This window comes from Stigmatopora nigra, chromosome 2 (genome assembly GCF_051989575.1).
Source record: "Stigmatopora nigra isolate UIUO_SnigA chromosome 2, RoL_Snig_1.1, whole genome shotgun sequence".
In the NCBI taxonomy this organism is placed as follows: Eukaryota; Metazoa; Chordata; class Actinopteri; order Syngnathiformes; family Syngnathidae; genus Stigmatopora; species Stigmatopora nigra.
The window spans coordinates 17,077,581-17,098,803 of NC_135509.1; the positions used below are offsets into that span (position 1 = coordinate 17,077,581).

At 39.1% G+C, this 21,223-nt stretch overlaps 3 protein-coding genes across 4 annotated transcripts; 1 reads left to right on the plus strand and 2 right to left on the minus strand.

Annotated features, from left to right (window-relative positions):
- The first annotated feature begins 665 nt into the window (after positions 1 to 665).
- endouc (endonuclease, polyU-specific C) lies at positions 666 to 4,909 on the plus strand. The gene is made up of 8 exons (XM_077710804.1): positions 666 to 754; positions 873 to 926; positions 1,127 to 1,226; positions 1,311 to 1,422; positions 1,502 to 1,623; positions 4,208 to 4,320; positions 4,384 to 4,534; positions 4,601 to 4,909. Exons 1-8 carry the CDS (start codon positions 744 to 746, stop codon positions 4,874 to 4,876), a joined length of 939 nt encoding a protein of 312 aa, XP_077566930.1. The 5' UTR covers positions 666 to 743; the 3' UTR covers positions 4,877 to 4,909.
- Positions 4,910 to 5,182: 273 nt separating this feature from the next.
- Positions 5,183 to 12,914, minus strand: pla2g15 (phospholipase A2, group XV). Of its 2 annotated transcripts, XR_013324971.1 has the most exons (8): positions 12,595 to 12,914; positions 10,169 to 10,325; positions 8,597 to 8,715; positions 7,989 to 8,087; positions 7,673 to 7,897; positions 7,304 to 7,416; positions 5,726 to 6,422; positions 5,183 to 5,613 (listed from the first exon to the last, which is right to left on the minus strand). XR_013324971.1 is itself a non-coding variant. In XM_077710803.1 (7 exons), exons 1-7 carry the CDS (start codon positions 12,728 to 12,730, stop codon positions 6,021 to 6,023), a joined length of 1,251 nt encoding a protein of 416 aa, XP_077566929.1. In that variant the 5' UTR covers positions 12,731 to 12,914; the 3' UTR covers positions 5,183 to 6,020. The 2 variants fall into 2 exon arrangements, 1 of the variants encoding a protein (XP_077566929.1); XM_077710803.1 differs by having other exon boundaries at positions 5,183 to 6,422.
- A 1,571-nt stretch (positions 12,915 to 14,485) lies between these two features.
- lcat (lecithin-cholesterol acyltransferase) lies at positions 14,486 to 21,168 on the minus strand. Its single transcript, XM_077744882.1, has 8 exons — positions 20,805 to 21,168; positions 20,179 to 20,416; positions 19,069 to 19,225; positions 18,759 to 18,874; positions 18,561 to 18,656; positions 17,064 to 17,288; positions 15,759 to 15,954; positions 14,486 to 15,593 (listed from the first exon to the last, which is right to left on the minus strand). The coding sequence occupies exons 1-8, from the start codon at positions 20,976 to 20,978 to the stop codon at positions 15,230 to 15,232; spliced, it is 1,566 nt and encodes a 521-aa protein (XP_077601008.1). The 5' UTR covers positions 20,979 to 21,168; the 3' UTR covers positions 14,486 to 15,229.
- Between the last annotated feature and the right edge of the window lie 55 nt (positions 21,169 to 21,223).

The window sequence follows — 21,223 nt, forward strand, 5'->3', positions numbered from 1 at the left end:
TGACTTAAGTGTGGGCAGGCGTGGGCTCAATTCCCTCTGATGGCACTATGATTGGGGTTGCGGATGGTCGTTTGCCTCTCTGTGCCTTACGGCTGACTGGCGACCAATCTAGAGCAGGGGTGGGCAAACTTTTCGGCCCGGAGGCTCCACATTGACTTTAAAATTTGACAGATGGGCCGGGTCAGCACAAAATACGATACATATAAAAAAGTGCATCCGTTAACAGTACATACGAAACATAAACAGAAAAATAGGACTAAAGTATTACTATACTCAGCATTCATCATTAAAGCAAAAAGTATAAAGTACAAAGTAAAGTAAAAAGGAATGTATTAAGAAATATTAAAATGTAATTTAAAATAAGATAGAGGGGCTGTAAAACACAAAAAGCAAATAAGAGTGGACATAGCTACTGCCACTGGCTTCCGCGTGACGGCGCCATCTTGGAGAAACAAAACAAAAAAAACAATATTTGGACAACGTCGGCGGGCCGGATTAAATAGCCTCGCGGGTTTGTGGCCCGCGGGCCGTAGTTTGCCCATGGCAGGTCTAGAGTGAAGTCTGCCAATTATTGTTTTACCACAGTGGTGTACAGCGACCTCTGTTGGCCATTTTGTGGACATGAAGCACCACCTACGGCGCATGCGCGTTTCATTGGACCTGGTTTGGATTTTGCACTGCTCCGACTCAGAACTTCAGTGTGTACGCAGTTGAGGTTGAGTGAAGAGTAAACAAGAGGGATCATGGATTCAAGGTTTGTTTTCTAAACTCTCTATTATTTTTTCTTGATCCTTCTGGTGGGTTTTATATGAATTTGAGGATATTTTTGCAATGTTTCTGATGGAAAGAATTACATATGTATGTTTTTACAGGATACTTGAAGCCCTCCTTTTCGGGTTGTTTATCAGTGGACTGAATGCATCCAGGTACTGTACAATATGAGTTTAAAATAGTACTGTCTTGTTTGAATCATGTACTCCCATTGACGGCAATAGATGTCAAAATTCATTTGTTCCCTTCTCAATGGGAGGAAAGTTCAAAAAATTGAATATATTTACATATATATATAGTTCAAATGTTTTCTTCAACACCTATTTTCATACAATATTAATGGTTGTCCGTACAGTTTAGTGTTAAACCAAGAACTTTCTACGCTTTTCGATGAGTTGTGGAGGCTGGATTCCAATCGAATGACCCCTGGACTCGATTACAACATCTCGGTTCAAGTACGACGATCATTTTCTCCTACGATCTGACCTTGTCTTTTCTTTGGTGCCACTAACAAACACGGATTTTTGGGGGTTTGCAAGGGCCGGGCAGGATTTGTCAGCCAAGGAAGTCAAATCGCCATCGATCGTGCTTCTCGGCCTTTCTTTACTGATGTCAATGAGATCAAGATGGGGAACGTGACCACCATCTCCCGTTAGTGACAGCTTGAGTACCATTGCTTTCGATTGTAGATCTGGAAATGTTTGAAATGAAACTGTGTTGGTTTCTTTAGGGCTTTTGAAGCTGCTGGACAACTACGAGAGGTCAGCCGGTGTGGCTGAGCAGGTCACAGCTGAGGAACAGAGGGAAGTCAGCCTCTTCTTGGATGCCGTTATGGAGACTGAAGTTATGAAGGTAAAGTGAATTTGCGTTTAGAATAAACTTCACCTCAGCCCGATTTCAGCTGCGTGAGCTGAGGACGGATGCAGCTGCATCCCAGAGGGATGTTTAAAGAGTTTAAAGCACATTCTTTCACGAGCAGTAAATGCGTAAAACATCTGTGAAGCTGTGGAATGCAGAATTATTCAGCAAAACAACCCGTTTTTTTTTCTTTTCTCAATACTTTCTACCATGCTAAATTCAAATACAGTGTTCCCTCGCTACTTCGCGCTTCAGCTACCGCGGACTCAGAGCTTCGCAGATTTTTTTCAGGATTTTTTTTTAAGATATTAAATTAAAATGATAAATTACATCATTTTACAAGATGTGGAAACTATATATATATATATATATATATATATATATATATATATATATATTTTTTTTTTTATTTATTTTTTTTTACTTATATATTTATATATGGATGTATATAAATAATTATATATGTATATATTCGTGGCTTAGAGGTTTGTTCACCTGACTCCCATGTGGGAGACTGGGGTTCAAATACTGGTTGGGAAACATTTTCCCTTAGTTATTTCTATGTATTTGTAGTCAAGACCTTCCAATGATGACAAAGGAGAGTGTAGCCAAGTTGTGGCGCAGTGGTTAACTCACCTGTCTCTTGTCTGGGTGGCTTGGGTTCAATTCCTGGTTGGGAAACTTTTTCACTTAGTTGTTTCTGTGGACTTATTGTCAAAACACTCAAATGATTACAAAGTAAAGTGTAGTCACTTGGTGGCGTAGTGGTTAACTCACCTCTCTCTCGTCTGGGAGACCTGGGTTCAATTCCCGGTTGGGACACTTTTTCACTTAGTTGTTTCTGTGGACTTGTCAAGACACAAATGATTACTAGTAAAAGTGTAGCCACTTGGTGGGGCAGAGGTTAGTGCACTGGACTCCCACCTGGGAGACCTGGGTTCAATTCCCGGTCGTGACACTTTTTCACTTAGTTGTTTCTGTGGACTTGAAGTCAGGAGACTCAAATGATTACTAAGGAAAGTGTAGTCACTTGGTTGGCGTAGAGGTTAGATCACCGGACTCCCGTCTGGGAGACCTGGGTTCGATTCTCGCTGTCATCCTTTGGTTGAGCACTACACCATGTAAGTCAGTAAATGGAATAAGAAGAAAAAAAAAAGAAAAATCTTTTTAATTTATATTAAACACTTAGTCATACTTTTCAGCAAAAGGTTATATTCCGAACTGCCTTCGGCAGTTCGGAAGAATGTTGGAAGGACCTGTCTGTGCAAAGGGCGTTCTCGGGTCGGCCTTCGGCCGACCCTCGACCGCTTGCTTGGTCGGTCAACCGCCGACACCGGGAAGCGAACTCACGTTCTCTCGGTGCAAAGGCGAGTGTGCAACCCACTACACCAACTCGTGCCCCACTTATACATAGGTGTTGAAACGTTTTATCCAAGGAAATTAGGTGAAACACTTAGTCATTTTTTTCTCAAAATGCTTCATCCACCACTGAAGACTTATACACTTAGACACATGAGTATTAGAACTTATTCTTTTAACTTAATAATATTGGGAAAATCTTTGCCTGCACTGGGATTTGAACCCAGGACCACAGGGGTGGTAGACTGATGACTTATCCACTGGGCCACCACCCAGTGAGAGAAAGTGGTAGTACTTATACTTTTACCTCTTTCACTTATCTGAAACACTTAGTCATTTTTTTGACTAAATGTTTCATCCACCACTGAATACTTATTCAGTTAGACACTTAGACATTAATACTTATTCTTTTAACTGAATAATATTGGGAAAATCTTCGCATGCACTGGGATTTGAACCCAGGACCACAGGGGTGGTAGACTGATGACTTATCCACTGGGCCACCACCCCATGAGAGAAAGCAGTAGTACTTGTAAATTTATCTAATTCATTTACCTGAATAATATTGGGAAAATCATTGCAGGTGCTTGGATTTGAACCCAAGACCAAAGAAGCAGGAAACTGATGACTTATCCACTGGGCCACCACCCTGTGGGAGAAAGTAGTAGTACTTGTAAATTCATCTCATTCATTTACCTGAATAATATTGGGAAAATCTGTGCAGGTACTTGGATTTGAACCCAAGACCATAGAAGCAGGAAACTGATGACTTATCCACTGGGCCACCACTCTTCAATATTAGGCAGTACTAGTATTTGTTGTCTTGTCTCTTTTCACACCCAGATCATACTTAGTCTTTTATTGTACCTTCAAGTGGGAAAAGTTAGGTCAAATTACAAAGCAGAGCAAACCAGGATTTGAACCCAGGTTTACAGAAGTGGGAGGCCAATGACTTATTTTATTTGGATGGTGCGACCTTCGCTCGTGTGCAACTTATAGTCCGGAAAATGCAGCAGCCCAGTTTTTTTTTAAAGCTTTCCCTCTATTACAGGCATGTGCCAAGTTTCCATAAATGATAAAAATGAGGGTTTATTTGAAGAACAGATGAACCTTTAAAAGGGCCAGCAAACGTTACAGCTGCCTTTGCCAAATTCTCCTATTTCACTGTCTTCAAATTTAAAAGGAGGAAGAAAAAGTCTGTTTTTTTTTTTGTTGGCAGCGTGCTCACAGATATCTGGTAAGTAAAGGCCAGTCTTCATCCAACCTGAGGAACTTCAAGAGTCAGCTCCACTTGATCTGGTTTCACCTCTACCACAGACAAAGGAATACCGGGTAACAGAACATGTGCGAGACGTATCCCGAAACATTCTCAACTCGATTGACTTTATTTTCCAGGCCCGACTCGTGCGGCTTCGAGCACGTGTTTGTCGGAGAGATCCGATTTAGCAATGAAATCACAGGCTTTCATAACTGGATCCAGTTCTACGTGCAGGAAAAGGCTAGGTTGCTGGACTACAAAGGCTACAAGGCGAGACAGCATGACTTGGTACGTCTCTCCACATTCGACGATCTGTCGGCACCCTCGCTCGACCTAACGATATCTCTGTTTCAGCCCGATGATGACGACCACGTGGTGAGCCTGCAGTTCAGCTGGCACAGCGTGCTCAAACCCGTGGGCAGTGCTTTCATCGGCACCAGCCCCGAGTTCGAGATGGCGCTTTTCACTGTCGTTTTTCTCATGAACACGGAGAGAAGCACCACAGTGCTGGTCAACATCGACCAGTGTCAGATGGAGCTGTTGGTGGTCCGGCATGGGCGGTCTCTTGGCACGGCCTACCCTAAATTGCTAAGCAGCAACAGTAGACATTTCAGGCAGAATTCGCAATGATTTTCCTGAAAATTTGGATTTGAATTCGGCTTTTTTTTTGGGGGGGGGGGGCTGCCACTATGATAAAGTATGTCTTCTCGGCAGTAGTGGGTAATGATATCTCAGCAACCCAAGTTTTCGTTCCAACTGATGAAAATTATCTTTTTCACCAATCTGGTGTCTTCAAAATGTAATCAATTGATTGCAGTCAGGTGCTGCTTGTTTCAGAAGAAGCCTAATTGGTTAAACTGTCCATCTTGGATTAGTTTGAATAAAAAGTTGAAACAAAAATGGCCTCTTATGTAATAGACAGAAAAAAAAGAAACATTCCAGAGAGACATAAAATTTTAAATACTTTTCATCACCTGAATATCATCACATTAAAAAGCATTTGGCACCTGAAATCGGGGCAAATAAAGTATAAAAAAAAAACATGCACTGACAAAAATAGGACTTTTTAACCAAAAATTAGAAACAACAGTGTTGATAATAATCCCTGAAATAGTGAATATGAGTTTCTGTAACAACTGCACTCTTTTTTGGTGTTTTTTTTAAATCAGGCTAAATAACATTTCTATCAAAACTGTACTTATTTCATTTATTGCCCAAAATGAGCACAATCTTTAATTTCCTTTGAGAATTAAAAGTAAAACTGAGCTAGTAAATTGCTGCATCATCACAATAAAAGTGGATAATATAAATTCATTTAATCAAAAGCTCGAATTTGAAAAATATCATATGCTCATTTACAAAGGTACCTCGAGATACGAGCTTTAATTCATTCCGGGCCTGAGCTCGTATGTTGATTTTCTCGTAACTCAAACGAACGTTTGCCATTGAAATGACTTGTATGTCGAGGTACCACTGTACTTTAATCTATTTTCCTTTTTAAGAACCACAATTGAGGTCTTTCCATTTCTGGAGCTAAAAATCCAAGTTCATCACCAAATAAATTGACATCACCTGTACAAAAATTCAATTTAGAAAAAAAAAATCACATGTGCAGTAGCCATTTGAAAACCTTAATCAGATTAAACTAAAATGATACATTTGAGGTGTCAAAATGGCTGCTGCTTCTAACCTCACACAGAGTTTTGTAGCGCAAACGACCATTCGAACAGCGCGAACAGCAACAATAGGCATTTCCCCGCGATGCTGACTACTCTCAGCTTTCGAAAAGTACCTTCTTAATATAAGCCACAGTGGAGACGTTGACCAGCATGTTGACGTGCTCGTTCCCGGGGAGCTCTTGCAAGGTCACAGCTTCCTTCTGCCGGCCGTCCCAGCGTTTGCATTGCGTGGCGCTCAGAAGGTTGACCGTGCCGTCACCGTCGCCCATCAAGATGGTGGGGTCCTCGTCGGGGAATTTGGCGCTGTACTGGTAGGCTTCGGAAGTGGGTACGCCGGTGCCGTACAAGCAGTGGACGGCCACGCCGGGCGGGGTCAGGTCGTAGAGGAGAGGCTCTGTGTCCTGACGCATCAGCCAGCCGTCCTCGAAACCGAGGTCAAAGTAGAGTTTCTTGTAGTCCATCACTGTGTAGTTAGTGGTGGGGGTCTGGATCAAAACCTGTGGTCAGAGGGAGAATTACTGGTTTTACAAGTACAAGTCAATAGAGTCAATACAATAGTCAGGAAAAAGGAATAAAAAAAAATTGCCCGTTTGGTATTTGACAAGTTGTTGTCGAATCTCTTTCATGTTGAAACAAGGGATGTCGCGATGCTGATTTTTGGATTTCCGATTTGATCAATTATTTTTTCAAGATATGTATTTTGCCGTGAGGTGGGTTGCGACCCTTCTTTGTGGAGTTTGCATGTTATCACTAGGCCTGCATGGGTTTCCAATTTCCTTCCACATTCCAAAAATATGCATGGTAGGCTCCTCGTGTAATATTTCTGGTCGAAACTCAGTGTTTGTTCATTGTTTTTTTCCCCCCTTGGACTGTTAGCTCCAGTTAACGGAGCGATCGCTAATCCAAGACTACTTCTCGTTGGCAAGTGGTCGTGCGTTATCCTATTGTGAGGACATTTGTGTGCATCATTTTCAGAATATATATAACAGCCAACAGCCCATCGATAGCGAACGCGAGGGTGGAGGCGGGGCCAAAAGCCAACCCGGCCAGGAAAAGGTATAAAAATGTAAAACAAAATTACAATTAAGTTTAGTGTAAGGATAGATGAAATTTATTTTTGAGTGTGTCTGCATCATAATCCAAGTTCATTTAAATTAGTTTGTTATATTATGATTCACCAGTATGGGAAAATTAACAATAATAATAGTATTTTAGACTTCCTCTGTGGCTCCAGTGTTTTCCCTGGGTCTACAATGTCTTCTGTTTCTGTCTTGCTGCTGCAACCAAGTAAATGTATCCAGAATACGGGATAAAATAAAGTTCTAATCTAATTTAATGTAATGTAATTGCACTAGGACATCATTACATGAAACCATACCTTATCTTTAGGCCAGGTGTGGGAATAGGGAAGCAGCCAAGAAGTGGACACAGCCGTCCTTTGCTGAGAGCGGATCTTCAGTGGTCTGATTACCGGAATGCCGTTATTGTCACCTGAGAAAGATTGATTTTGATATACTGCAAGTACCGTATTTTTAGTCGCACAAGCCGAAAAATGTACACACATAAACATATATATCTATATTTATCAGAAACCAAGAACAATAACTGTCTGCGAAAAAATATCCGTAAATCACACTTGCGTATTATTCACAGGCCCAGTCAACGTATGAAAAGAAAAAGTTTGATTTACAGTCCAGAAAATACGGTAAACAGACAGGAATTACAAAAAAGCAAAATAGTTTCTCACCTGAGGTGATGACTCTTAGCGTCTTGGCCACACCGGCCCACGGCGGTCCCAAAGCAACAAAGGCTTTAATGTATTTGTCTTTCCAGGCTTGCGGCTGCTGGTTGAGGAAGTACAAAGTGTACATGTTGCCCATGCTATGGGCGATTATGACCACAGGACCACCAGCTTTTGCCGCCATGTCCTCGATCATTGCCTTTAAAGCCAGGAAGTATTCCTTGTTCTCATCTGTAAGGAACAATAATGAGTGGGAAAAGTGAATGGACAACTAGGAATGATGAGTTGCACGTGTGTGTGTGTGTGTGTGGGTTTGACTGACTTGGTGCTTTCCTCCAATCATAGGGAGCTCCTCTCACGTCACCTCCTCGAGTGTAGCCCCAGTCCACCAGCGCCTGTACAATATTAAAGAAATACATACCTAAAGGGAAAACAAAAAACAAGCGGAGTTTAGTGGCATGGAAGCATTATTCCCTTTGTTATATATATATATATATATATATTTTTTTAAAGCGTTTTGACCTGACAATACAGAGAAAAATGTGTTTATGTATTGTTGAATGAGGTTTCAGAAGAAAATTGATAAAAATGTTAGTGTAAAAGTGCATTTCCCAATGTTTTTTTTACAAAGTTACGGTAGAAAGAAATCATAAATACTGTCTTGAAATGTACTATCGGAATTAAGCGGCATCAAATCGTTAGACGAATCATATCTCAATTTATGAGGCAATACATTCATTCTCATCCAATCAGCAGCTGTATACATTTTGAAGGTTCCCCCATGAAAAAGTCCGAGTTGAAACATTCTCAGATTGTTCTGTGTTTTATACCGGCAATGGAAAAACAAAACAATCAATCTGGTGTTCCAGTTTAGGAAGATGATCGTGATAGGTTAAAACCAAAAGTGAACTTTTATCCCTTCATACTCACCTACGCCGCGTTTACTAGGGTCCAAATACTCTACCGAGTACGTGTCTCCGAACCCTGGAACGGTGATGTTGACACCAGGGGGCGACGAGGTTGTGTGTGTAGTCCTGTTGTAGACAAGCCTGCACACACACACCGATAGGAAATTTAGTTTTACATTCTTAACCTGAAATGTGCCACTTTGTCAACTACATGAGCAAACAGATTAAATGTGACAACTTCAGTTTTTTTTTAAAGTAAAAATATGTCGGAAGCAAAAGAGAAGTAGTATATACTCCTCTCGTATTAGCGAACAAGCTCCGCCATTCACACTGACTAACGGAAATAAAAAACACTGAAAAAAATGCAAGGCTCCGCCCAGTGCTCATAGAGACATTACACGAGGGACTTGCGACCAGAAAGACAGTGCCCATGATGTTCTTATGAGCAGCCTCTCGTGTCCGTAGTATGCTCGTAAGTCAAAATGTGTCTTGTATCTCAAGATAAATAATTCCTCGAAATTTTACCCATATCTCAAATTGCCAGGCACTCGTATGTCGAGGTATTACTGTATCTGTAGATCCTTAAAGTGAGGTGACTTGCATGCAAAAAATGGGATCTGGACATTCCTTGTAATATGCATCTTCCTAGTTTCTGGTTTATGGAAAATGTCGAACTAAATTTTCAAGGGACGACAATTCCATGGAGGCCATATTGACTGTCAATAAATTCATAAACCATACAAGTCACCTGCTGTGGTAACCCTAAAAAGGGAAAATGACAAAAGTCCCTTCTTTTTTCCACTGAAATCTTATTAGTAGGCCAGTTTAAAACGAGAGATATGGCTGTTGTGCCAGTTTTCTTGTTTTGTGAGTAATATGGATGACTTACCTCCATTTTTGTTTACAATTCCTCTATATTGGCAAAAAGTGACCTTTGGAAGGCTAAGCGCAACGACGGCAGATAACAGCCATCAGCAAAAAACACTTTTTAACCTAATTTAGTTTCCAAAACAACTCCAAATCATCTTACGATAAGTAAAGCAATTCAAGTATACGATATTAAGCTTAGCAGAACTCTACTTGATGAAGTATCAGAACTAGTGGTCATTAACTTCAATTTAGATTTTTTTTTTAATCATGTGGAACTTTTTATTTTTCATTCAAAAACAAGGTTGAACAAGGATTCTGATTTTTTTTTTTACTTCTTATTCAATTTTTTCAAAATGTTTCACTGATATGGATTCGATATTTTTAGACAAATTAAAATAAGACAAAAAAATAATATAATTAGTAAACGATAAGTGATTTTCAAAAAACATAAAGCTAGCCTTGCTGGTAGTTCTCAGGAATAACAATTTTGTTTACAAATACTACATGATACTCTTTTACCGTGATTGGTTTTTAAGGACAAGCAGTTCCACTCAACCAACTTGTTTTTCTTGTGGTTTGATTTACAACAGCCGAAAAGCATCATGTTACCGAAAACACATGCAACTACTGGATCAGAGGCAATCTTGGGACCACTTTTTTTTTGTTTTGTCTGTTTTTTTGTCCCGTTTAAAGAAGGTCTTAAAGTAACATGTGTTAATAATACCTGATGTTGTCCATCCAGCAGTCAATGGCAACGGGTACGAGTTGCTCCAAGTTGAGCCATAAAGTGAAGAAAGTGTCTGTCTTCTTGTAACAAATGTAATGAACCACACTGGGTTTGTCCAATTTTGCCTCCAGCTGGTTTCCTAGGTCCCCCGGAACTGAAGTCAACAAAAAGACAAGACAAGAAGTATTACCGTATTTTCTGGACTATAAGTCGCACCTGAGTATAAGTCACACCAGCAAAAAAAAAGCATAAATAAGAGGGAAGAAAAACGTATACAAGTCGCATTTTTGGGGGAAATTTATTTGATAAAATCCAACACAAAAAAAACATACATGGCATCTTGAAAGGCAATTTAACATTAAAATAAAATAGAGAAGAACAGGCTGAATAAGTGTACGGTATAATAACTTTACATGGCTGACATGCCTTGTAATTTACGTAACATGATAAAAGTTATTCATAAGCAAAAAGAACATGCTTATAAGTTTACTAAACTATCAGTTTCACTCCAAATCACTCAATCCAATTAAATCTTCATCCTCGGTGTCACTTTTAAAACAACTCCCCCAACTTTGAAAACAACGTGAAATGATATAATAATAATTCATAATTTGAGTCATAAATCGCACCCACTGCCTAACTATAAAAAAAAAATAATCGATTTATAATCTGGAAAATACGAAATCCTATCAAAGAACATGATGTTTAGCACTATTATTACAATGTAAAAAAAAAAGAACTTTTGACTAAAAAATTTGAATTTTTTGAGCTTTCCATCAATTCTTTGCGTTGGTGTTGTCATTTGACCACAAATGGCCTTGAGTACATGTGACCGTTCCGTCTCACAGATTAAGCATTAATCTCCAACTAAATGGCCAAATACTTTTTGCGATTTAGGCAAAAATTTGGGTTCATGTCCGAAATCTATCTGAGGAATATGTCGAAATATTGAATCACAAATCCAAACACACACACACACAGCTGAGGACTATGTGCTTATCTTGGAATTGTGTCAACAAAACAAGTAGGTATAAGATAAGGCTTCCAAAAAAATCTACTCAAAAAGAATGGTAAAGAGGTTTTAACAACATTTAGACAGTGTGTGTTTTGCAAAGGCACTTCAAATTGTTATACGACATAGGAAAAAAAATTAAGTAAGGAGACACGCTGGAAAATATTTGGCAAAATACACACAAGGCCCTTCAATTTCAACAAAAAAGAGAGGAAAAGGACAAAAATCACCTAAGGTCATTTAAAAAAAACTGGGAAATATCATAAAAGCAAATATTTGATTGTTATTAGTATGCTTAAGTGTCTTCACATGAGACATAAATTTGAAACGAAACATTTGAAAACAAGGAACAGAGTTTCCAAATGACATTTCCAAATAGTACCACAAGGTTGACCACAAAGGACACTACTACTTCAACATCCGACTCATGTTAGTAATGATTACTTTAAAAAAAATATATATATATATCTATATATATATATTGTATATTTTGTTTTTTCACTAAAATAGCTTCCCAAAATTCTTCTAAAGTGTATTTGTCTTTTTTTTTCATATTTTTTTGGTGAAATGTGTATTTTGCCACATATTTATACAGTGTTTCCTCCTTACCTTTATTTAATTCATCTTATTTATCAACTAAATTATATTTATTATACTTGTATAATGGCGGCCCGGTGGAACGAGTGGGGTGCACGTCGGCCTCACAGCTCTCGGGTCCTGGGTTCAAATCCACCTGTGTGGAGTTTGCATGTTCTCCCCGGGCCCGTGTGGGTTTTCTCCGGGTACTCCCGTTTCCTCCCCCATTCCAAAGACATGCATGGTAGGCCCGAAGTCAGGTGGGATAGGCTCCAGCACCCCCCACAATCCCAATGAGGATGAAGCAGTTCAGAAAATGAATAAATGAATACTTGTATAATGACAATAAAAGCATTTAATTCAATTAAATTGAAAAACTATCTCTGGTTCAGACTTACAGAAAGTGCATTTATTAAATTGAATGCTTTTTATCAACAATATCAGTAACCTTGCTTTTACAAAAATACATTTTATGAAGTACTTTGAAATGCAGTACTCTTATTTTATTAGTAGTGCTAAATTGAAGGGGGTGTAAGCAAGTTTTGGACCTTCACCGGTGTGGAAGTAAAAAGAATCACATGATCTACTTATGGCATGTGATTGGTCACCTATCAGCAATCTTATGATGGGAATGGGAACCATTGTCTTTCCAATCAGAAAACGCCAATTAGCTGGAATCTGGTCGATTAGAACACGTCATGGCGTTTATTTTGAAAATCTTGGTCCAAAAGTGATCCGCCCAAGTTACCCTGACATTTACCATGCATAACACACTGACATATTTTTTAAAAGGTTAGAACACTTTGTGCTTATAAAAGTAAGAAGTGACACTTACCGAGGACGACTGGGGGTCCCGGGGATTGGGACGACTTGTTGCCCACATGTTTGCCGGAGGTCTTTCCACAAAACAGCCATAATAACAAACCGAGTGTGAGAATTGAAAAGGCAATGAGTCGCTGCCGACCCGCCATGTCGCCCGATATTTCATTTAGGCATCGGACTCATGTTGGGGGGGACGCCTTTCTCGACGAGGTCGCTTAGTTAGTTTGATTTCTGGAAGCTTTCTTTGACGTTGTTTGCCTTGTGCGACGATGATGACGCGATCACGAGGTTCTTGTGAGGAAAATAGAACGCAGCGATTCTATCTGTTATCACAACTTCCAGGCAGGCCAATGTAAACGAGGTCAGATAAGTCGATCGAAAAGCGAATTATCAATCCAACTCAGACTTTCGTCCTGGTCCAGGAGAAACACATTTGTGCGCAAAAAAGCAAAAAATGACTTCATAAATGGATGTATTGGTGCGGGAAAATACGAAGGCATGGCGTCTTATTGGGTTCAGTCAAGTAAATGCTATTCGACTTTGAGTTTGATTTATTTAATAAAGGGACAGCACATATTAATAAACATATTCTTATGCATGTTAATGAACAAATATGTGTAAATATATAAGATTATAGACGAGAGCTAAAATTCCATCCTTATTACCTTGTGCAGGTAAACGATGACACACGCACCTTAAGACGCATACGCACGTTAACACCCACACGCACACACATTAACACACACGCACATTAGTACACGCACATTAGCACACGCACACACGTTAACACACATTCACACACAAATTACCACACACATACATTACCACACGCATACTCACTAACACACGCATGCACACATTAACGCACGCATGCACATATGTACACTCACGTACACACACGCACATTAACACGCACGCACCCACACGCACACACACGTACATACGTTAACACACTCACACAAACAAACACTCATACAAACACACTCACACACAAACACACGCACACACACATTAACACACTCACTCATACAAATACACACTCTCACACACACTCACACACTCTCAAACACACACACACACACACACACACACACACACATTAACACACTCAAACAAACACACACACTCACACACACACGGCATTGTTTTAGAAAGCATTGTGATCGCAATTTTGTTCGTCTAACACAGGGGTGGCCAAGTCCGGACCTCAGGAGCCTCCATCTAGTCTGTTTTCCATGTCTCCCTCCTCCGACAGACCTGAATCAAATTATTGGGATTGGTATCAAGCATCTGGACATCTTGCTGATGAGTTGATCATTTGATTCAGGTGTGATAGAGGGAGATATGGGAAACAGACTGGATAGGGCAGGGGTTGCAAAGTTCGGTCCTCGAGATCCCCTATCCAGTCTGTTTTCCATATCACAATCCTCTACCACACCTGAATCAAATGATCAACTCATCAGCAAGCTGTCCCGAAGCTTCATACCAATCCCGATGATTTCATTCAGGTGTGTTGGTGAAGGGAGAAATGGAAAACAGACTCTTGAGGACTGGACTTTCCCATCCCTGGTCTAACAGCCAGCTCGGTGATGGAAGATTTTGTGAACAAAACACACACATTGGATGATTATAACAGTGTTTCCCAACCTTTTTTTTTGCGCTGCGGCACATTTTTTTGCATTTAAAAAATCTCTTGGCACATCACTGGCTGAAATTCTTCTAATTTAAAATTATGTCGCCTCTATTAACATTATGAAGTTGTTCTCATCAAAGCTTTATTAACAGGAATTAAAGACACCCCCCCCCAAATTAATTTAAAAAAAATTCACACAGATCCAACGTAATCAAAGTTGATGTCCACAAACCCCGAGCAACTTTTGACTCATGTTAAAATAATGAATGTATTGTTTTTTAACCTTATTTTTATTTTGGACTTTTTCTCCCAGTATTACCCAAAATGTAATGTGCTCACAGAGACTTTACGTCACCAAAATGGATGCCCCTGAAACCAAAAAACTTCTGCAAAAACAGGAAAATGACTTAAACTTCATAATATTACAACTTTTACATTACGAGAAGAGCCGTTTTGTGCTCAAACAGACCTAACGTCGACAAAAGTTAAAGGCCGGAAAGCAAAAGCTCCTCTGATTTACTTTACATAAAAATAAGCAACAAAATGACTTCATCTCATCATATTACGGTGTGAATCTTGTTATAGTACAATCTATGATTTCATATTTTAACCTCCTAATAGTTACATTTTAATCTCCTAATATTGAGATTTCTCTCTTGGATTATTCTTCTTGTAATTTCCTGCGGCACATCTAAGCATCTCTCACGGCACCCTGGTTGGGAAACACCGGATTACAAGATAATCCATCCAAATTCAACCACGACCACAAAAAAACATAGACAACAAAACATTTAGGCATAACAAATCAGGTAAAAAGAGCAAAATAAGAAGGTAAATCATTTCAAGTAAAGAAAAACAGGGATCATATACTTGAGTCAGGCATTAACATAACTTTACATGGGCCTATTAACATTAGTTCCAATTGACGGCAATAGACGCCCATTCAACAACAATCCCAGTTCAAATGGGAGTTGTACAGCCATCAATTGCAACGAATGACTGAATTAAACTTTTGCTATTTCTGCCCGTATCTGACGTCAACTTCTTTAGGAATATCAGAGTTCCCTTCCAATATTTTCTGTATTTGATTGAGCACCTTTTCATTAAACACAATATCCAAATGTGGTAATCCCCTGTATTCCGTCACATGAACAGGCTCCTCCTGCTGTCCCGCCCACTTTTTGCACAGACTCATGCTTCGGCTATCAACGGTGTCATCCCCATCTTCGTACACATAGTCTATGGGGTCCGCGTTTGGATAACCGTCGTCGTAAATATTCGTTACTGGAGTAGGTATTCCCACGCCATACATGCACCACACCTCCACGCCAGGTGGCTGGAGATCCCCCGTTAGATTCTTGCTGTCTTCCCACATGTACCTGAAAGCAATCGCATGTTGATCAGGGCTCATATCATAATTTTCCTACCAATTTCAAACTTTTATGTAAACAATGTGTAATTTATTCAGTTTAATGTTCTGAAAGCTTTGATCCTCAGATTGCAAAATTCAGTTGAAGTGCTGATTCACGTTAATTTTTACATACCAGCCATCTTCAAAGTTGATATCCTTGAAGTATCGCTGGTAGTCCTGTCCCGTGTAGTTGAAATTTGGCGTGGACAAGAAGACGTGATCTTTAGGCCACGCCTTCTCTGTTGGTAGCATCCAGGGGTTTGTGGTAGCCATTCTTTGTTCCTCGCGGATTTTGATGTTGGAAATCATTGGGATGCCATCATTTTCACCTTAAAAGCATGGGATACAATAAACATTATTTTTATGTATTCACACATTAATCCACATTTTTAGTTTACTTGGTATAATCATTTCCTTATTGTTCATTTTATATACCAAGTGTCTCTATCCCAGGCATGGGCAAACTACGGCCCGCGGGCCACATCCGGGCCGTTAGGCCTTTTAATCCGGCCCGCTGACATTGTCCAAATAATGTATTTTTTCCCCTAAGATGGCGCCGTCACGCAGAAGCCAGTGGCAGTAGCTCTGTCCACTCTTATTTGTTTTTCGTGTTTTACAGCCCCTCTATCTTTTTTTTTAATTACATTTTAATATGTCTTAATACATTCCATTTTACTTTACTTTGTACTTTATACTTTTTACTTTAATGATGAGTGACGAGTATGTTAATACTTTAGTCCCTTTTTCCGTTTATGTTTCATATGTACTGTTAACGGATGCAGTTTTTTATATGTATCGTATCTTGTGCTAACCCCGCCCATCTGTCAAATTTTTAAAGTCAATGTGGCCCCCGGGGCGAAAAGTTTGCCCACCCCTTCTCTAACCCATGACTGTATTTGGATAAAATATGATTGGAAGAATAGGCCATAGCTTCTACTAAGGCAGGAGTAGCGAACATGCATCCAAAATGAATGTGTTTCTTTGCTAATCATCATATTTTTGAATACCTGCATTTGATGTGTATGTTGAGGGTGGACACTTACCTTGAAATGAACACATTTTTTTATTTGTAAGGGGAAGAAAGTGTTATTGTGAATAATATGGTTTTAATTGTGTGTTTTTGTGTGTGGGTTTGTTTTGGCAGGCCACTGGGTGGTTTGTTGACTCTCATAGTTTAAATATTTTGCTCTAACATGAGCGTGAATGATTGTCCGTCTCCTAGTGCCCTGCAATTAGCTGGCCACCTGCCTTGTGCCCATAGTTAGCTGGGATAGGCTCCAGCACCCCCCACAACCCTTGTGAGGATAACCGATTTGAAACATTAAAAAAATATATACATGATGTATGCATGCAGTGACATTTTTTCCCTTTAAAAAAGTCATGTATGTGGCTTGACTTAAAAAAAAAAAACTCAACTGGGGAGTGTGCCATGTCCTACCTGATGCCATGACTCTCATCACTTTGACAGCTCCTCCCCATGGAGCTGCAAGAGAAATGAAGCCTCTAATGTACTTCTTCTTCCAGGCCTGAGGTTGATTATTAAGGAAATAGAGGACGTAATGGCAACCCATGCTGTGTCCCAGTAAGTAAATGGGCTGCTGGTACTGGCTGTACATCTGTTCCACCAACCCCTTCAACTTCAACAGATATTCTGCATTTTCGTCTGTGGGAAAGCAAAAGGCGACATTTATTCGTACTCCCATTTTTTTAATATAGATATTCAGTGGATAAGTAATAAATTCATACATTTCAAAGCATGGGGAGCATTTGAAAAATCCGATCATTTCTTTTTAAAACAATTGCAACTTTTTGGGCTTGACTTTGAGGCTTTTTGAAAAAAGCTGACAGTAATTATGAAAATATTTTCTTTATTTGAAATTAGCATAGTGTATTTGTGACAAGTGAATATTGAAAATGACATTGACATTCTTTTGCGCAGATTTGAAAATGTGTGATTTACCAGGGTGTTAAATAAAGGAAAATGTTGGAAAAAGTTGGAACTTAGAAAGTTTGAATTAACTGTACATGGACTCAAGAGGTGGGTTTTTTTCTTGATTGGAAAATATTCAACAGGGAACTAAAATATGCCAAACGATGTCTGTTTTGTGACTTTTTTCAGCATGACAAAGGATCATGCAAAATTAGTGTGCATGATATGAAAATCTATACAGCATCAAAACCATTGTAAATTATGTACTACTGCCATAAATTCCTTTTACTGTCACTCTTGTCAATTTTCAGAAGAAAAAAAACAATAAAAACATACTGCACATAACTGTGGTGATGATGCAATGATGCCAGAAACAGAAAATGATTGGGCTTATGAATGCCCAATCATACCACCACCAAGTGGGAATCGATCCCACGCTTTCTCGCATCAAAGTCAGTGGGATTAACCCCTAAACCGAGGGTGTCAGACTTTGGGTTAGTTCGCGGGCCGCATTAACGACGACTCGGTTTCATGTAGGCAGAAACATTTAAGATATAATATGTAATATTTTTATAAATGGATTGAAAGAACTGGATCAAAATATTCCGTTTTTTATAGATCTAAAAAAGTGTTTATTTGAGATTTTTTTTCTTATTAAGGGAAAATCTCATTTAATCATTATGTTCCATATTAAAAAATATATTTTTAACTAAAAACACAAAGAAAAAAATGATTAAAAAATTAAATTATTGATTTAAAAGGGGGAAAATCAGGAAATATAATATACATCATTATTAGATAATGTAATATAGGCAATAATTTATATGAATTAATTGATGTATTTTTTAGGAAAAAGGGCATAGGATATTTTTGAACTGTGTTAAAAATGACCCAAAAGACGCAATGTGTCCATGACAAATTGGCAACATGCAAGGGTTGGGTTGAATTTACTAAAAAATATATACTGATATACTGTAGTGTGGTTAAAATGGTGATACCACTTACTAGGAGTTAATCTCCAATCATATGGTGCACCTCGGACAGTCTCATTTCGAGTGTAGCCAATGTTGACTAAATGCTGCACCATAGTGTGAAAATAACCTGGAAAAAAACAACAACAGCAGACTCAGTGGCTACAACTATTTCATCTGTATAGAAACACAACAGAATCTTTTTTTAACCAGAATGTATGGTTTATCTCACCTGCCAAATTGTTATTGTCAAGAAACTCAATGGGATATGTTTGCCCAAATCCTGGAACCCGCACCTGCACCCCTGGTGAGTTGAATGACCGTCTTGTCGTCCTGTCGTAAACAAGTCTGAACACAAGTAGAGACATTTTTTACAAAATACCCTAATATGACTTCAACACTACCTGTCACGTGGGAAAATGTTTTGACTCATGTAAAAATCAGGGTTAAAAAAAAATTGATGCATAAACTATAGCCAAAGAACAGCATCATTAAAAATGTTCCGCCTCTGCGAGCATAGGACAGCTGAAAGTCAACCTTACCTAATGTTATCGATCCAGCAGTCGACGCCAATAGGCATGAACATGTTGAGGTCAATCCATAAGGGGAACCAGAATTCCGTTTTCTTGTAGCACAGCCAGCTGACAAGTTGTGGCTTGTCTACCTTTGCTTCCAAACGGTTCCCTAAGTTTCCTGGCACTGCAAAATTGAGCGACGAGAATAAAAATCTCTTTAATATAAACCCCTTCATAGAAAATTCTCCCATTTCAATTTTGCTGATCCAACTTATCAAACAAATAATACAAATGTCCATAAAACCACATTTTTACATTCAGTGTACCGTATTTTCCGGACTATAAGTAAAAAAAAAAAAATTCAAAGCTTGGCTGTGCCGCCGACTAATAATTTAATAATAACAACTAATAATTTATTTTTATTAACAGCCTGTTATGTTTGTTATTTTAGGTTATAGTAATCTGAAACACAGTTGTGGTAACAGTTGCCTATATAGTCAGTCTCCTCCCTTTATTACTGATACCGTATTTACTCGCATATAAGCCGCACCTTTAAAATAACCTTAGAATCATTGAATATACAATTTCTCGCGTATAAGCTGCCCCCTGATTAACAATTTTTTACTTACATATTTCTGGTTTTAATAGGGAGTACTAACGTGTTACCTGGAAGGGAAAATCTTAAGAAAAATCAACGCATGTGGCATTTCTGAGATACTGTATGAATCAAAAGCACACTATTAGGGTCAATATCACAAGAAATGAATTCATCCAGTAATGCTTGTTTTCTTACTGCAAAACTGAAAATAACCAACAAATAGGAAGTTACGTTGCCGACATCTACTGGTGAAAGAGAGTATCGCAAGACTTGTGCACATATAAGCCGTACCCTTGATTCAGTCATAATTTTTTAGTCACAAATACTACAGCGTATATGCAAGAAAATACGGTACTTTAACGTATGTTTGTACTTGGTTTCTGATCAAATATATATTTAAATAAAAACTTGACACAAGTGCAGCTTATACTCCAGTGGAAAATATATATTTTTAAATTCCTCTTCATTGTGAGTGATTTGGCTGGTGCGACTTATAGTCTGAAAAATTCCGTCATACATTTTTCTAACAGTAAACTCACCAATAATGATCGGTGGTGTAACGATGGTCTGGTTTTGAGGTTTCAAGTCAGGAGGGAAGAGAACATTAAGAATCCAGAGACAGGAGGTTTGATGAAGATGAAGCCCCAGCAGGAGGCCAAGTGTCAGCAAAGGCCAGCTTTTTCCTGTGGAGACCATTGCTCTTCTTGGGCGTTCTTTTGGCCTGCTGCAGTGTTGGCCGATGTCTCCTCTCGGGCTTGGCAACACTGCTGGCGGTGGCTTGGTAAACAGCAACAACAAGTAAGACACAACTTCAGTATAGATGTTATTCCAGTATATACAAGGACACTCGCCTACACAAGTTTGATCAGACTTTGACTCTGACCCATCAGCTTAAAGGATGGATGATGAATGAAAATGTTGTTAAATCAGCCCACGCGTTGTTAGTCACCAAAAAAACAGGGAGAAAGACACTCAAAAGACAAATAAACGTGTGGGGACTTCAGTGTCCTATTGATTTTTACCTATTTATTTACGCGAAAGATAAGTGACTGCGCGGGTTGTGACGAGATTTAAAGGAAGAGCACACAATCAAATACTTTTGTCATTTTGCTAAACATGATTCGTTTTACGTTGAAACTTTATGAAAGTAGAAAAGGCGACTTACAGAGAGTTTATAACGGGCTGTGGTCCCTTCGATAGAATCTGTCCAAATGACAGCGCAGTGGATGAACGAAACGACGACATTCCGGTCATTTCGTGTTGCCTTCAGGGTACTCCCAAAATGTGCGTTTATATTAAACCTCAGTCCAGGGGCATGGGAAAATAACCATGATAACATGATTCAGTTGGAGATTTCATTAGTATTCTTTATGTGCCCCCCGAGGAGAATTTAACACGCAACTATTTACTCACATTTGGTATATTTTTAAGCCGGCATCGTTCTGGTTACAATTTTAGAAAATGGCCCCGTGGTCACCGATCGATCACTGTTGAAACCATTAAATTTGTGTGCTTGATCTTTGGAAATTTTACAAATTTCGAGTCTCCAGCATCCCCCCCCAAAGTTGCGCTACCCACAGACGC

Bases quoted from the DNA above. Each gene is read 5' to 3' on its own strand.
- endouc (XM_077710804.1), top strand. The intron at 1,624-4,207 runs GTAAAGTGAATT...TTTTGTTGGCAG, and splicing joins TGGAGACTGAAGTTATGAAG to CGTGCTCACAGATATCTGGT. The intron at 4,321-4,383 runs GTAACAGAACAT...TTTATTTTCCAG, and splicing joins CACAGACAAAGGAATACCGG to GCCCGACTCGTGCGGCTTCG.
- pla2g15 (XM_077710803.1), bottom strand. From the start codon at position 12,730: ATGGCGGGTCGGCAGCGACTCATTGCCTTTTCAATTCTCACACTCGGT. The intron at 7,898-7,988 runs GTCAGTCAAACC...TGTTCCTTACAG, and splicing joins TGATTGGAGGAAAGCACCAA to ATGAGAACAAGGAATACTTC. The intron at 7,417-7,672 runs GTGAGAAACTAT...AATCTTTCTCAG, and splicing joins GCTAAGAGTCATCACCTCAG to GTGACAATAACGGCATTCCG.
- lcat (XM_077744882.1), bottom strand. From the start codon at position 20,978: ATGTTATCATGGTTATTTTCCCATGCCCCTGGACTGAGGTTTAATATA. The intron at 18,657-18,758 runs GTGAGATAAACC...GTTTTTTTCCAG, and splicing joins TGACAATAACAATTTGGCAG to GTTATTTTCACACTATGGTG. The intron at 15,955-17,063 runs GTAGGACATGGC...CATGCTTTTAAG, and splicing joins GATGAGAGTCATGGCATCAG to GTGAAAATGATGGCATCCCA.